Source organism: Ammospiza nelsoni, chromosome 1, assembly GCF_027579445.1.
Source record: "Ammospiza nelsoni isolate bAmmNel1 chromosome 1, bAmmNel1.pri, whole genome shotgun sequence".
NCBI classification, from domain to species: Eukaryota; Metazoa; Chordata; class Aves; order Passeriformes; family Passerellidae; genus Ammospiza; species Ammospiza nelsoni.
Window position 1 is genome coordinate 108,998,781 of NC_080633.1, and position 16,890 is coordinate 109,015,670.

Below are 16,890 nucleotides of genomic sequence, written 5' to 3' on the forward strand. Positions count from 1 at the left end.
ACCCAAAACAAGGTCATCTTCCACCAGTAGAGATGCACAGGAACAAGTTAAACCCCAGGAAATTAGACGCATCCCAGCATGCAATGCACAGGCAGCAACAAGAAACCAACCCAAAAGACTCTGATAAATGTCTGGATGATGAACAAGACATCATTTACACAAAATCTCTTCAAGAGCTCTCTGAGGGACACTGAAACCACACTTCTATTAACTTCCTTACCCTAACTAATTCCTGAGGAAAAGGTCCTTTGGAATTTTCTGGTAGGTTGATTGGAGGAATAACCCAGTCTCTCTTCTGCCTCTTCAGAGGGCTGCTGTGCTTGTATTGTTGCCATGGAAATATGATTTCTTCAATTTTCCTTTGGTCCTTTCCCAGGTACAAGATAAAATTAAGCACATGTTAGAAGGAGAATTACTAGCAGACATTATATAGTAACTCAGGTACAATTACATAATTGACTGAAAGACTGTCCTTTCTCTGTGTTCATCAACCTGTTTTATTTGCATTCACAATGCAGTTTGAAAATAACCAATATCATTTACAATTTCACTGCCAAGCTTTAAGAACCCCTTTTCCCCCCTTATTTAACTAGGAAGAGAAAGGGAATTATAAACCATTTATAACATGGCACTACTGTGTAAACTATCTGGCACTTTCTGAGAAGTAGTTAATATTTTGCAGAATTTAATAGTATGCCTTTATGTATTTCTCATTAGCTAGAGCTTCAGTTCAGGTAATGTGCTACTGTACTCTAAATTTAGATCTGGGTGTGCTATAATGCAATTTGAGTTCCAAGAGAAGTTTAATACGTACTGGTAAGGAATGTCTCAAATATTTATGACCCTATTAAATCCCATAGAATTAATGCTGTAATTATTTTAAACCTATGTCAGCCATGATGGATGCAGTAGATGACCCACTTTACACACTGGGCATTAATCTCTGCTGGGTGTCAACATTCCCTTCCTATTCCCTTCTACATCTGCAGTCATTTCATCCTTTGGATGACAGCACACACAGCTAGCTTGCTTAAGGTTGGGAACAGGGTGACAAAAACATCTTCCAAATCTTTTAAAAGAATAACTTCATTTTAATCTAGGCAACTACATTGCAGAGTATGAACAGACACCAAATGAAGGCCAGATTCTACTCCTCTACATTCTGTTGATGGTAAGTACACTGGAATAGTGTGTGTGGAATAAACAGGGCATGCACTGGCACATCTAAGCATCTGCTCTTTTACTATGCTTCCACGAACAAAATGACAGTATTTCCATTGTTAAAATCATGCCTTAGCAAATTTAACACAATCACCAAGCAAGTAAACAAATGAGGATTACACAGCAGTGGTCTCCAGTGTGTTCTCAGGAAAAATGTATTGCATAACCACATTACCTACTTTTAACATGATGCTTAAATCTTAATTGTGTACCTATTATAGGTACGTTAATCTATGAATAAATTTTGTTCTTTATCTGTAAACTAACACTTCTCCTTCACTAAGGAGAAGGCAAGAAACAGCAGGCAACAGATAATATGACAGAAAAAGGTAAACAACCTAATATGCTTTTCTAAAGTAAATACATTGTTAATTGCACATTGCTAGGTCTGATTTTTGTTACAGTACTTGGTTTATCCTATGGCAGCTTCCAGCAGAGGGAGACTATCTTCCTTACCAAGGAGTGCTGGAATCATGAATAATTTACAGTCTCCAATTTGATTATGACGGGACAAGACAAAGCCAATATTCCCTGCCAGAAGTGCTTTCCTACTTACTGCTGTAAATCTACAGTTCCCATCTAATAAATGTGACTGATGCATTCTATCACAGATTTGTTTATTTTGTGGTTATATTTAACTGCTTGAATAAATACTATAATACTTTCAAGCAATTTAAAATAAAGAAATGGCTGTGTGAGACTTAAATTCAGGTATAAATCTCAAGCTATACAAATAAAAAGCTCAAACACAAAGAACCCTATATAGTTAAATAGGCATGCCTTTTCATGCCTTAGCAAAACTACAGAATAAAAGATGATCGAAGTTCCTTCTAAAGCTCCAGCTTTGCATGCACTAGGTGTCCATTAATAAGCTGGTTCATGGAGAGGTGCATGATGGGCAAATTTAAACCCCTATTTTGATGCCTCTTTGTGGAGATACATTTATAGAGGCTGCATTGAGCTCTTGTTTTACCTTTTCTGAAGCCCCTGTGGAGGCTGGTTCAGGGGTTAGCTTCACCCTCATTTGCCATTCTTGCTGGGTTTCCTTGTCTTGAGCGGACACGACAAACTCCGTGGGCACGGCTGAAAGCTGAAAGCTTCGCTCTGCATACACCACACCATCCTCACCTACTCTGAAATCTTCTGGCTCACTGCTACCAAAGTGTATTTTTTTGTTTCCATCACAGGTTCGAAACCTCACTGTAAAACAGACATAAAATGGCAAACAAAACAAAATTGAAAAAGTGGCCCACTTGAATTTACTGTGACATCAATGCACTAAGAACAAACTCAAAAGCAGAAATACTTGTTACTGCTATTATCACATGCAGTTACAAGGTAGAACTTGTACTTTACCAGTCAGTCCATAACAATAATATTCTTCTGTGGACTGCTAGGCTGAGATTTTAACCTCAGACAGGAACAGCCTCCTGCCTACAAATTTACCCCACCACCAGCAAGAAAACCAGTTCGTCCCATGTCCTATGGTACACTTCAGTTGGTTGCTTGTTGGGTTTGCATCTCAAGCTTCCCGAAGATCCAGTCAAGCTGGTTCATTAAAAACACTCAAAAATTTTTGTTACACTGCAACCATAACTGCAAACACAACTGTGTTTGCAGCACACTCTCTCTGCCAATGGGGGTAAGGCAGAAACCCTGAAATATGTTAAAAATATTAAATTATGTGCCCATATCAGCCTGTGATTCAGCTGTGCCATCTCAGGAAGATTTCTTATGAGCTCTGGGACTGAGTTTCCTTGTCCCTCATTGACAATATGGAGGAGTCAGTAAATGCCCCACAGAGAAAACCTAAGTTAACGACCTTGAGTTTTTCTTTTGGTTTGGGGTTTTGTGTTTGCTTGTTTGGGGTTTTGGGTTGTTTTTGGTTTTTTTTAAAGCTATGTTCTGTACCACACATGTCCCTTTATCTTCTCAGGGATTACCTATTCTTGTTTAATTCCCCCCTCCCTCCTTCCTTTTGTTGTGTCTGAAAGACACACACTGGAAGAAGAAGTCAGTAAAACCAAATGTAGAGATAATGATGTGGTGTCCACAAAACAGAACTGGTATCAAGTTACTGCTTTCTCTACCCAATTCTTTTCACCATCAGTTATCTTCTGGGTTACTGCAAATAATAGTAAGTAAAAAAATGAAAGTGTGCTTTTATAACCAATGATCACTCTTTAATGTTTCCAAAGCATTATGAAATATTTTGATTGCATGGGCAATAGAAGTGCAAAATACCATTATGAAGGTTGTGCTGAAATCCACATAGTGAAGATGAAGATGAAATGAGGCTTTATGCCTCATTTCAGTTATTGCACTTTTTATATTGAGCTAAACCATGCAAAAACTATTTAGTTTCAAAACCTAAAGGTCCCTCTCAAGAAAAATCACTACAAAATGTCATGCATCATGTGCTTTCTTCTGTAATGCACTGTTTTCAGGAAGGTACTAAGAAGAATCATACTTTTTTGTATTCAAACTTCAAGGACCAGGCTGATGTTCAGATGACAGACTAAATTTCTTTCCTTATTGCACCCTTCCAGTTATCCAGAATCCCCCATTTGCCCTCTCCTGACAGAAGAGAGTCCATTTAGAGTATTTTTAAAGAGTCCAAAAGAGTCCATCAGATAAAAAAGGAGACAAAGCACAGCACTACTCTAAATAAATGATGCAGCATCAACCTTCTTAACTGTAATCTTGCTGAACTGAGCAGGGATACTGCTCTTTCCAGAGAGATCCATGAGTTTGAAGGTCCTTTCGTGTGAAAAGACAGCCTCCCCTTGGGGAGAAGAGCATGCCATGTCCCCAAAGCACTGATTCTGAAAGAACAAATCTCCCTGGGTAAAAGGCTGAAGCCTCACCAGCAGGGTTGCTCCTGTGATCCTCCTTGGAGAGGTTGCCTCTGGTCTTCCTCATAAGCCAAGAGAGTGGTTTTCTAAAACTCTAGTAAATACTCAGCCTCTAGTGTAAGCTTTCATATATTTAAGAATTCCTATGGATCCTCAAGTCCATCTTACCTGCTTTATCAGGTACAATGACTTCCTTCCCTATAATCTACAGGCTACAGATCTGCAGAATTTGGAGATGTCAGATCCTCTGTTTTGCAGGTAACATGGGAGGAGAACACTGGCAGGACAAATTTCCAGTTCCCAGATGTTAACCATCCCATTGACCCCCTGCTTTTTCTAACATGGGCCTTGCAGCTTGAGTCAGCTCACTGCAACACGAGGTTGAAATGCTGCAGCCAAATGAGAACATGCATGACTCTAAGCCAAGAATATAAAGCTAATACTTAAAGCAACTACTCCAGTATGTAGAAATTATCACAGTCCTAATTCTGTAATTCTTGCCCAGCACACAAATAAAAAGATGTCCAAGAACAGTTTACTCCAAAGTCACTACATTTAACAATAAAAGAATTTAATGCCTAATTAATGGACTATTAAACAGTGCTATTTGTACTTGGTTACAGAGGCACACACAACTCAGACCCCAAGCATGGAGGAAGCTGGGCATCCTTAAAGTGCCACCACTGTTCCCAAACAAACCTCTCAGAAACAGTTCACATAAGTAAAAAAAAAAAACCAAACAAAAAAAACACCAGCCAGCAATATAACCCATAGCTCTGTGCCTCTGCTAACCTCTCATCTCATCTCAGCTACAACTGCTCTCAAAATCTGCTTTTCAAAAACGTGTCTTGACCAAAAGGACAAACAGTTCTAGAGCCAGCTCTATCTCTGGTTCTTCTCAGACTTACTTCTGAGAAGTACAAGAGTGGGAAAGAGAATGAAGATTAATCTAAACTTTGATCATTACTGTTTCTCAAAAAGGTGAGAGCTAAAATGAATATTAAAGCTAAAATGAGTATTTGTCATTATGGTCTGAAAGACCAAGATATCACACCAATATTTTATAAAAATATTTCCTAACTATTGCACAGTAACAGAATATATTCTTATTTTCGATATTCAAATTCGTAAAGAAGAAGATTTCTTTTCCCCCATCTCCTTACATACAGACTCCAGCAGCACAAAAATAAAACAAAAAAACCACCCTGCTAGCCACTTCATTGATATTCTTCCCCCAGGCAACTGTATTATGAAATTCAATGAAAATCCCTTCCTCTGACAGTATCCTGGTAAAAACATATAAAATTGTCAATGTGAGAATTATTCTCCCTTTGCAAGGAGCACACATTAACGAATTATAGTCAAGTATAACCATCTATAATTAAATTCCCTTGACAGAGTACAGGTTGTGCAGTAGCTACTCTCCCCCCAAACACATGGCTATCAGTCTTGTAAATTCGATTTAGATCACTTTGCTTCATTTTTCAGTGTTCAACTAGTATGAACAAAGAGTGATTTCTGACAGTAGGTTTTCAGGCAAAGACTTTTTTTTTTTTTTGCAAAAATGCTACAGGAAATATTTTTTTTGTTTTACTGTGAATAATGACTGCTTATGCAACCATGTTCTTTTCTAAAAACCACAGGAAAGGGAGGCATACTTTCCACAAGTCACTTTATGTTGACAGAACAATCACAGATTTTTTTTTTTCCACTTAAAAAAAAGATTAACTAGATATAATCTGCAGAATCTTAGTTACCTAATATGCAATAGGAAGAGTAATCAAGTATCTGATTTTACTGCTTTTTCATAACACTCTGCATAAATGATCAGATAAGAGTAACATAATCTGTAAAAATAACTCATGGATTTTTGAGATCCTGTGCATCTTCTGAAAGTATTTGCTTTTTAGAAGTATATTATTTGAAAGCCCTGGGAAGTATTCAATCAAACTCAAAGATAACTGTTTCAATTTTAGAGAACACTTTTGGTCATATAAAAGCAGCAATATGCAACATGGGAGTAAATGCACTCAGTTCTCAGGCTCAAAATAGGATTTTGCACAAGGGTTTATAAATGTAGGGTCTTTAAACAGAAGAAAAATTGTATTCAGTATTAGCTTATCACTATTATTAAATATTATACCCCAAGACAAAAGACCATTAATTTCCTAATTTGAGTCTTTTCTTGTCTTAAAAACAAGCCAAGCATATTCTATTAAGTAAAGAATAGAAGAGGACCTCAGAGACTACAACATTGTACAATGAAATTCTACAGCTCCATGATATTAAAGGAAGCTTTCAGTTTAACACTCTTGCATGGAAGTACTTACAACATGTGCATACAGGTGTAGTGTACAAAACGTTAAGAAGTAGACATGCATATTCATTGAAAGTGCACTAGAGATCCCCACCACTCCTGCTCAGGTCTAATGAGATGAATGGTTCATAGTATCTATAAAATACAGCTGCTCATGTTGGTTTACACTCTTTGCCAATGTGCTTCTGCTCTTTTTGTCCTAGGAAAATAATATCAGAATTACTTGATCCAAACAAGGGCTGAGCAAAAAAATTGCTGTTCATAATATTCACTGTAAAATATTTCATGAACATATATATTCATGTGCAACATAGAATATTAATACAGAATTTTCATTACTCGTTTTGATCATGAGACTGAGTTTGCCATCTGGATTTTCTGCACTTAGAAAATAATTCAATTCACATCCAGATAACATCCACATGCATACAAGCACATTAGTGTGTTTCCTTCTGTAAATTTGTTGGAATGCTACTCCTCTTGAATGCTCTTCTCAATGCCTAAGCAGCAACCTCAAGGCAAAGGCTCACTTAGCAGACCTCATGGAAAATTGCAACAAATGCCAAGTGCTAACAACACGTACTTCAGCAATACAGTTAAGACTGTGCATCATAAAACAGAAAACCTATAGCTATTTAATCCACTTGGGATCGTTTTTGCAACAGACAAACAGAATAAGAAAGTATCTTAGGTACAACTACCTACTAGATACCACTTTTACCTTTGACAGATGGAGAAACTATCTGGAAACATTCTGCTTGAACTGTCTAGCCATCTGCATATTTAATATCTGAACACTCTCCAAGAACACTCTGTATTAAACAAGTCTTTACTTCTCAGAGAGAGAAGCAAGAGGAAACTACAAGAGAAACCCCATATAATGCCCCCCCCAACTTTATAAATTAGTAATTTATTCATACTGGTTACTTCTGTATCTGTAAGATGATCTGTTAGTCCTACTGGCACAGTGCACATGCTCATATTTCAGTTCATGGCTTGTTGGAGTGGCATGTGTAATGCCCATGAGACATCCTTTACTATAATTATAGATGACCTTCAAAAGAACTGGGTTTTTGACATCCTGGCAAACTGTTATAATCACAAAGAACTAAAATGCATTTTAACTTGCCTTTTCCATTACCACCCTTAAATTCAGTCTGATTTTAGAACTTCCTGAAACCATCTTGAAATCTTATTAAACATTATTTAATATCTGATTTTCTGATAGATGGGTTGTCTACATCAGCCAGAAAAATGTTGTTTGCATCTGCAAACTGAGAGTATTAGCTACGGAAATTACTGAGTCAAAATAAATACGAAATATAATCAGGTTATTTCAGGCAATGGCATTTCCCTACCTGTATTGTAATTCCATTTGTCATTATATTCTTTAGAGATATTTCCATACACCAGCATTGTTTCTGAATTTCTTCTAGTCTTTTTTCCTAATCCCTTTTTCTTCTCTGCTTTTACATTTATGACCTGCAGATTATTCCATACTCCAGACCATCCAACAATCTCAAAGCACTACTCATTTTGAGCCTTGCTGGACTAACCAAGCTGTGACACTTGAAAAGAAAGCTGGCTGTCAAAAGACAGCTACTTACCAAAGCCTGCTAATTCAATAATTGCTTTTGAAGACCCGTGCCTTGCGCTGAGCCCTGTGTTCTGCCACCCCAGCCCACTTGGAGTAGAGGGCTGCTTCAGCAGGTCATGCAAGCCCAACTGGAGTTTTGCCACTTACTGAGGGCCAAATACAGCCCATTTGCTTCTAAATCCTATTTACACTTGTCTTCAACATCTCTACAGTCTGGTTCCATAGGCAAGTCTGGTTATGAGGCTCTCAAGCAGTGAACAAGTGTCAAATCAGGTGGTTTCAACTGAGGTGAAACTGAGGATGTATTCAAGCTATTTACCAACCTTAGTTGTTTCATGATCTGACTAATAGCAGCTCAACTTCCCACTTTTCCATGCTGAACTGTTTGCTAATTGTCTATTCAGTTAGGAAAACAATAATTAAAATGAAAGGTGATCTGCAGAATTAGGTTTAATTCATACTGTACACTTTTTTCATTAATTGAAAGCAGTTTGAGTGATCTGCAGCAGGCATTAGGTAAAACCTAGTACTGATATATGACTTTACTCTGGGGAAACAGGATGTTAAGTAGTCTACTGTTCAAAAACCCTAATTTTTTATAAAAGTTGTATGTTATGCTGGTAAAAGTAATTTGTACTGGTTACCCCAACTATGACTCAGTGCAATTCTCCCTCCTGCCCCAGTCCTGAGACTGCTAGTTCTGAATAGATAAATAAATATGTATGTTTCCTAAAATAACATAGCAATCTGGCAGTCTACATGACAGAAGAACACCGGACATGAATCTCCCTCTCCCTATTTCTGCAACATATTCTTTTTCATTCCTATTTGTACAATTACTGTGAAAGTTTTTCTTTAAAAGTATTTTGTTGCAAGGTACAACTGGGAAATACTAAAGCTCCTTCCTACATTCATGAAGCCTTATGAACCTTAATGCCTCCTTATGAGCCCTAATAATTCAAACATTAAGGTCTATTTTCAAACTATTTTCTTTCACAGGTAGCTATCACCAGACTGCCTAATTCTTGCATTCACAGGGAAAGACTCACACAGTTCTTTAATAAAATGCCATCGAGTTTCCAGTTCCCATAATCCTCTTTGTTTACAGAACAAAGTCGTAACAGGCATGCCAGAATGAAAATGGGGATAATGTTCTTTCTATTCGATAGAAATCCTCTGCAGCTTTTCAGTACAGGAATACCCGCCATCAGCAAAACACAGGACTGGTATCTCAAACAGAGTCCAAATTATATCTGATTCACTGACCCTTTTCAGTCTTTGCCTCTACCACTCACTGGCACAAAGATCTGTGCTTTTCACATCCCTTTTGTCTTTATTTTAGAAAAAGTAAAATGTAGAAAAAGAGAATAATCATCTTCAAGAAGGAAAGTACTTGTATTTCGACAACTGCTTTTGTTTTAAAACACAAAAAGGTTTCTTTCCATTTTCTTCCACTCTGTATTAAGGCAGTTTCACTATAGATGAGCCTATAGGCCCCTGCAGAGTTCTGCACCAGCTTTTTTCTAAATGATGCTAGCTGAAAGAAAACTCAGTAATAAATGTCATTTCTGTACTCTGGAGTATGCAATGCACCTTTAATACTTTCCCAGGCATACCATTCTACACAGTAATAAAAAGAAGGATTAAACACTAATCTCTTATACCCATAATGCATCAACTGACTACACCTGCTAAAATCCAATTTGGTAATTAAAAAATGTATCTACTGAACAGTCAAACCAGGAGACTAAAGGGAAAGTACTGTCTCTGCAGATAGCTAGCAGAAAATGGTTTCAAAATTGAGGCACTTAACACAAACCTATTTTTACCTCTATTCGTTTTTATGTGACCTTAAGCAGCGTAAGAAACAAATACCTACAATTACAGTGCAGCAATTAAAGGGCAGTTTGTGTGTTACAGTAATGACTTAAATATCTAGTAAAAAACTGGATAAGCTGCTTTTCCTTTTATTCTATCTTTAGAAAATGCCAAAAAAGTTAGCTCTTTTTTTCCCCTTTTCTCTCACTAGCAATAAGGAAAGTGAGAACAGAGAATAGATGCTTTTATATGTTCTCTATGCTAACTGTTCTTGGCCTGAAGTCCTTTTAGGCTTCAGGTTTCAGGCTTTTTTTTCCTAGCTCTCCTCTCTTTCTTCTTTATTGTTCCTTCTCCCTGCCTTTCCAGGTGTTCTGTTTTCTAGTTTAAAGAACCTTACTTTATTCCCTGATGCTCCCATTTTTCCTGACCCCTCTTTCACCTGTGCTCCTGACAGAGGTGCTGAGGCATCAGAGCGTTGCTAATTTCAGGCTGCAGCTCAGGCTTGGAGCACACCTAGGCAGAAAGATCATGGGAGGCTGTCTTTACAAAAATAAACAAATTAACTAACAAACTAAATATCCAGGCACCCACAGTTTCTGTAAAAAGCCAGAACTTGCTGAAATTTCAAATGAGTGCATACTTACAAATAAGCTGATGATCTATTTTATAAATTAAATCAGTCAGCAGCTTTAAACAGTGGCTTAAGCCCCCACACTAAAAGGGGTTTAGGAACAACAACAGAACATAGGAGTGAAGCATATATCACTTTTAGGCAATGTGTCACTTCTTACCATGAAAATACAACAAAATAAAGTTAGGGATTTTTCTCATTAAATTACAGGACTGCTCAGGCAGAAGTCAGTGTTGTACTTGAATTGCACTGCATCAAACAAAAATTCCCAGCACTGACAAAATGGCAGCACTCCTCTCAACAATCCATTAAAAAAACCAAGTCTTGAAGCAGATGTGGGAACGCTTAACATTTTGTATTCTGCTGCATACCCCAGGATACCACCTGTTTCTAGAGATCACATTTGGCAGTCCCTCCCATGTGGCTATGGATGCTTCAAGGGGAAAGGGGACAACCCTCCCTAAACCCTCCTTTCAGCTTCACAAACCAGCACACATTTGAATGCAATGACCCTCCACAAACTCCAATACAGATTTTCCTCTGCTTCCTTCCTTCCTCTGTCTGGTCTGCCCAACACTGGTGGCTTTTGTCACTCTCCCACATGTCACTCTTCTGGACATACTATGGTCTAATTTTCCAAAGCTGCAATTATTCTTTATGGCTTTAAAAGGTCCTTAGTCATACTGTAGTTACTGTGACAGCTCTGTGCACTGCTTCTCTGCTAAAAGATGAGCTGTTATCCTCTGGGGGGAACCTGGAGAACCTTCCAGCCAATGGACATGGACACAGCTGTAGCAGCATCCCCACAGCAAAGAGCTTGTCTGCATTTTGCTGTGCATGCCTGATCTCAAAGCAGAACCCCCCTGTTACGCAGGGATGCTCATTTCCTTAGCAAATGGATAATGGTGAAAAAATACCCTGCTTGAACACTGTGCTTTTGTATTAAACAAGGGGAAGAAACCTGCCAGTTGCCAAAGGGGGTGGAAGAGACAGCAGACACAGCCCAGCAGTATTTACACTGATGTGGTTAGATAGCAATAAAAACCATAAATCCCACGGATTATAGTATCACTGGATCATGTCCAGTAGGCCTCAGGCAGAAAACTAGTTGGCTTAATAGTATCTAGTCAGACCTTTTCATCATTATTATTCTTAAACAGAGATATCTGACCTTAAAATTCAGAAAAAGTTTTTGGTGACTGGTGCAGGCTAGTACAGAGTATTTCCCAGCCAGGCCACAGTAGTGATGCCCATAACAAAGCAGAGGACTCAAAAAGTTGCATGTCCAGCTGTGGAGGGATAGAATGTAAGAAAATAAAGATAGTGCAGAAGGTAATCTCACACCTGAGGAGTTGCAGCTGTACTAATCACCAAAGATTAGGCTGCCCTTAACAGGCTGCAGCTGTGTCCAATAAGGATGAGTGCTATAAAAGAGTGGGTTAGCTGAGTGAGGAGAGAGTTTTGGCCTTTTTTTTGGCTGTGCTGTGAAGAAGGAGTCAGTGCTGTGATGAGCTGGCTATGAGAAATCACCAAGAAGGTATGGAACTTTTGCAATAAGATGTCAGCATCTATCATATTATGAGGGAGTACCTGTGGGTGAAAGTAACCCCTAAATGGATATTCACTCCCTCTGTGTGCTGCTTTCAACATTTAAAATAGCTAAGGTGATATGCTAATTAACTGATTACCATTAAAGAGGGGGAAATATCAAGGGAACTATCAAGAAGATGCCTGATTTCACATATTTTAAGATTATTATTTAGGTTGTTCACAGATCTTGTTATAGCATCTCTCTGAATATGCCTCACATTCCCCCTCAATCCAATATATCTGTGCAGATGCCTTAAAAATAAATGAAGAATCACTAGTATTAGAATTAGATTCAATTAGAAATAGGAAATTACTTGACACTGCTGACTATGGAAGCTCACTTAGAACACTGCAACATCATAGGGAAATCTTAATGTTGTCATCAGCCCACAAAAGGGAGCAAAGAGTAATTAGTACATATATTATGTATTTTTTCCTCAAGAGCTAAAATAAGTCCAATAAGCAGAAAAAAAATCCAGTGCTGGAATACTTTCTAGTGACTGGCACTTGGTGAATGTTCTCAAACAATTATTAATTATTTTTATCTTCTCAGTTGACTAAACCATATTCTGAATGAGGTGAAAAGCACCCATCCTTGCAAAGTCACCAACTATCAAGAGCACCAAAGGAAAAACAAAAGAGGAGGAGAAACTTTGACTTTTTCTGTCTATGCTGCAGAGTGAAGACCTCAGACTTCAGTCTTTTTAAATTATTTTTTTATTTCATGTAAGGCCCACCTGACTGTAGGTAAGTTAGACAAACACTGGCTGCAAGCAGAAGTAGCACTGTTGCTTCATGTTTGACTGCACCATACAATGCAAACTCATTAGAATGACCAACATGAGGTTACTTGTGTATGTGTGACACAGTGTAAGTCAAAATTTATGTGATGCTACTTTCCTTCAAGATCTTTTACTGTTTTTTTAATATCTTGTCTAGGCATTACAAAATTACAAGGCTCAGATAATCCCCTCAAATTCAGACTGATAGTAATAGAATTGACAGAAATAAAAGAGGTGTTACACCAGGAAAAAAAAAATTAAAAAAACCATTTTCTTAGCAAAATGCAGACAAGCATAACAACAGCACAACATGGTACCAGGATTAATATAGGAAGGGCAAAAAGAAAATAAATCCTTGGATACAATTTGCAGGCAAATGAGAGAAATATAGACAGACTTCATTCAAGAGGGAACTTTCAGTACTGCAAAATTAAACATACTTCAGGATTCTATGCCAAAGCAATGCTGTGCAAATTTATGCAATTTATTCCAGGTGGAAAGAAAAGAGACAGACCTGGCTGAACAGACTCTTGTTTTACAATCATGATTCAGTCTAGTCACAGAAGAACAGAGAAGAAAAAGAACGGATCTTCTGATATATTTGAAGACACTCTTCCTATGATAAATGCAGGTTTTTCTTTTTTTTGTGTGTGTCTAGACTTTCCTGTGGGCCTTGTGAGCACAAAACACAAGACACTTGACATTCAAATTGTGTTAGATTGGAATAATGCCTGAAAATAGCAGGGGCTTGACTGATTGAACTAGAACTGAAAATTCTACTTTTAGCAAAGCCTAAGGATGAGAGCAGGGTATTACCTTTCTGAACCCCTTTGCTGGATTGAACAGTTACATGAGCTTTGAGACCAAAGATTACAGTTATAAATATCTCAATGAAAACCCCACATGTGATAATGGCTCCTAGAGGGAATCATTAGGATTCATTTCTGGATGTGGCAATTAACCTATTACTGTCTGAGTCAAGACTATTTTGCTGAGAAGCACTGAGCAGTTGCACTCTATGCAGTCTTAATTTTTCATTTACTAGTCACAACATTCTAAGTTTCTTAGCAAAGATTACACAGCAACATCCTCTAAATGCCCAGACTGCATCCCAAGTGTCTGGGGATTATTTCTACAGCAACTGGTATAACAGGACTGCTCCCTGTCTGGGAGTCCTGGGTACAAAGTGAAAATTGGATAATTTCTAACATTTACGTGAATCAAACATAATACAAATACCTGAACAATGCCAACACTCAGCAACTTGCAGACTCAATCCATCACAAAAATAGAACTAAATCTTCCTTTAGAAACCCAACTACTGTGTTATTCCAATAGAAGGCACTTCTTGCTTTGCTTACCAGAATACTAAATATTCATTTCCAAAAGGAATCTGAATGGAAAAGTCCCATTGTAATAAACATTTTAACATTTCAATGGCTATTTCAACTGCCATCTGTATTCTTCTCAATTTTCCTCAAATGTTTGAATTCCTCAAAAAGACACCTGTGGCATTCACTCACGAGAACAAGCATCTCTTTTCACTTCCTCTTCCCAAAAAACAATGCCAGTTTGCAAAGGGAATAAAGAAAGCCATGCTATGCTTGCTGTATACTTCAGAAAATACTATCCAGTGTGTTCTACAGTAATGACTGCTGATCCAGAGATATTTCTCCTTAGGATAAGCATTACTGTGAACATCTTGTGCAAAAATCACCGAAATGCTGTGCTTTGATGGCTAATATAAGCAGATTCATGATCTACCTGAAAGACTGTTAAAGTTACGGCAAAATTCTTTCCTTTCTTGGTGCATGAGGCACAGTTCCTCTCTAATACTGTACTCCAGATGTGTCTTTGTGGGCATGTGAATATGCTTTTGGTCCATAAACGCAATAGTGTTACCAACAGGGAGAACACAAAGTCATTCAGTGGAACAGCATACTGAGTTTCTGTTGAAACAAAACTGCAGAGCATGAAATAGCAACCTGTCATCAGATGTTGGGAGTCTGAAGTTCGTGAGCGGCAGATAAAAAACTGTTCTCTCCTCTCACCTCTGTCAGAGGGAACTGACAGTCATCTGCATGCAGGTGTGGCCAGTCTGCATCCATAGGCAAGGACTGGAGCCTCTGCAGCAATATTTAGGATCTATTTCACTAAGATCTGGGGCTGTGCTGTAGAAAGTTAAAAAAAAAAAGCAAAAAACCCCCACGAAAACAAAAACCCACCCTGAAAACCACAAACTAATCCATCACAAAAAGCTACAAAACAAACCATCCCCTTGCACATGCACACCTTGAAAATAACAAAAAATAGCCCCCAAAGCTAAATGCATTCTATTAATTTCAAGTAATTTTAGTCCAGGTATTCTGCGCTACTTTGTACTCTCTATTAAAAGGCGCACATTGTGACTGGAACATAGATCCATGTTCACATCACCCTAGCCCATTTTATCGTAAAGGTGAGGAATTCAGTTACCCTCAGGAGGAGGCTCCCAAGGAACACATCCTGAGAGCCTGCAAACACAGGCTCAGTAGTTGTCCAAAAGGCACTATCCAGAACACGTGGAACCACATTTTCAGCTTTGTCTGGACAGGCTGCTCACAGTCTTTGCACTGAAGACCTTCCTGCCTGGAGAAGTGGAGAGATTCTACATGGCTGGTGCAACACTCTGATGAGGTAATCAGACAGGTTAGCAAGCAATACAATCAATTTGATCTGCCCATCTCAGCTGAGCACTCGGAGTCCAGAACAACTCTTATTAAGTTAGGCAATGCCCGCAGTAAATGAGTGATGTGCTATTTTGATTTGCCTCTCAGGGCTCAAGATCATGGTATCTAAAGCTCACCTTCCCATGAGAAATGGATTTCTGCAAACTAAAAACAGCCTCTCCCACAGCAGGAGGAAGCAGCAAGTGAAACGGAACAGATCTGACCTTACAATAAACATCTGAGCTACATTTTAAAATACTGGCACTGAAATGTTATTACTTTGCTTTGATATGCTGCCAAGGAAAGCAAAGAGCCACTGAAAATTGAACTTCATTTTGAGGTCCAGTCCATTTTTCAATAATCCTTGTGGTACTGTGTACATAACTTAATGATGTTACAAAAAGCAACATACTATGATGTCATAAAATAATAACATTCATGTGAAGTTCTTAACAGATTCATGCTTAGTAGTGTCATAAATCAAAAAAAAATATCAAGGAACATACACATGATGCCAAAAATGAAATACATACGGTACCCTGGGTATGGAGAAAGGAATTTGGGGAAAATTAATCAGATTTTTGGCTCATAAGCACACAACATGGCTGCTGTTCCTTATTAGAAGTTAAAAATTTATAAAGTTCACTACAGTGTGGATTTTTTGTTTTATAAATGCAGAGATGTCATTTTTAATGTACATCTGTTGGCATTTTGTACATTATAGTCATAACTTACAGATTTTCAAAACAAATGGTATAACCAATCTACATGGTTTTACCTTAACTCTTTTATTGCTGGATGTCTCCAATATACAATTCAAATTTTTCTTTGAGGACCAAGGTAACAGAACCTGAGATGTGAAATTTTAGTCATTGAGCTATGATTTATCTCCGCTACTCTCAACAAGCATCCATGACAAAAATCAGTAATTGCATTCAGTTCTGTCTTCAAATCACATTCAACTGACTCATGTCTCTCTACGCTACACAACTCTGGTTTTATAGTAGTGTACCTCCAGATCCAGTAGATTTCTGCACTTTTACCAAGTATTGCAATGTCAACTTGTTTTGGCATTAATTGATATCCTTAATACAGCTTGACTCCACCATTCTTTTCTCAGCCTACCTTCTTACACACAACACAACCCAATTCTCTGCCTTCACATTTTTCAGCTACATGTCTTTGAGAGGTATTTGCCATAAACTGTGTCCATGTTTTTCAGGGCAGTACTATTGCCATGTAGGTGCTTGTTCTATCATTCTCCCAAATGGGGAAGATGGAAAGAGAACAGGAAAAATCTCTGAAGGTAGAAGACCCAATGGTCTTCCCAAAACCTTGATGCACGGTGGCAGAGCCAAGACAAACAGCAAT

At 38.1% G+C, this 16,890-nt stretch overlaps 1 protein-coding gene and 1 long non-coding RNA gene across 2 annotated transcripts in view; one reads left to right on the forward strand and one right to left on the reverse strand.

Moving 5' to 3' along the window:
• The window catches only part of CDH2 (cadherin 2), a 115,977-nt gene that overhangs the window by 35,635 nt on the left and 63,452 nt on the right, over positions 1 to 16,890 (reverse strand). The window contains exons 3-4 of the mRNA XM_059478353.1: positions 2,195 to 2,421; positions 221 to 367 (exon numbers count right to left, since the gene is read on the reverse strand). Of these exons, the coding sequence (XP_059334336.1) occupies positions 221 to 367; positions 2,195 to 2,421 (374 nt within the window). The remainder of the gene's footprint in view (positions 1 to 220; positions 368 to 2,194; positions 2,422 to 16,890) is intronic.
• Positions 11,901 to 15,268, forward strand: LOC132077527 (uncharacterized). The gene is made up of 3 exons (XR_009419075.1): positions 11,901 to 11,976; positions 12,583 to 12,776; positions 13,305 to 15,268. It is a non-coding gene; the product is annotated as an uncharacterized LOC132077527 (long non-coding RNA).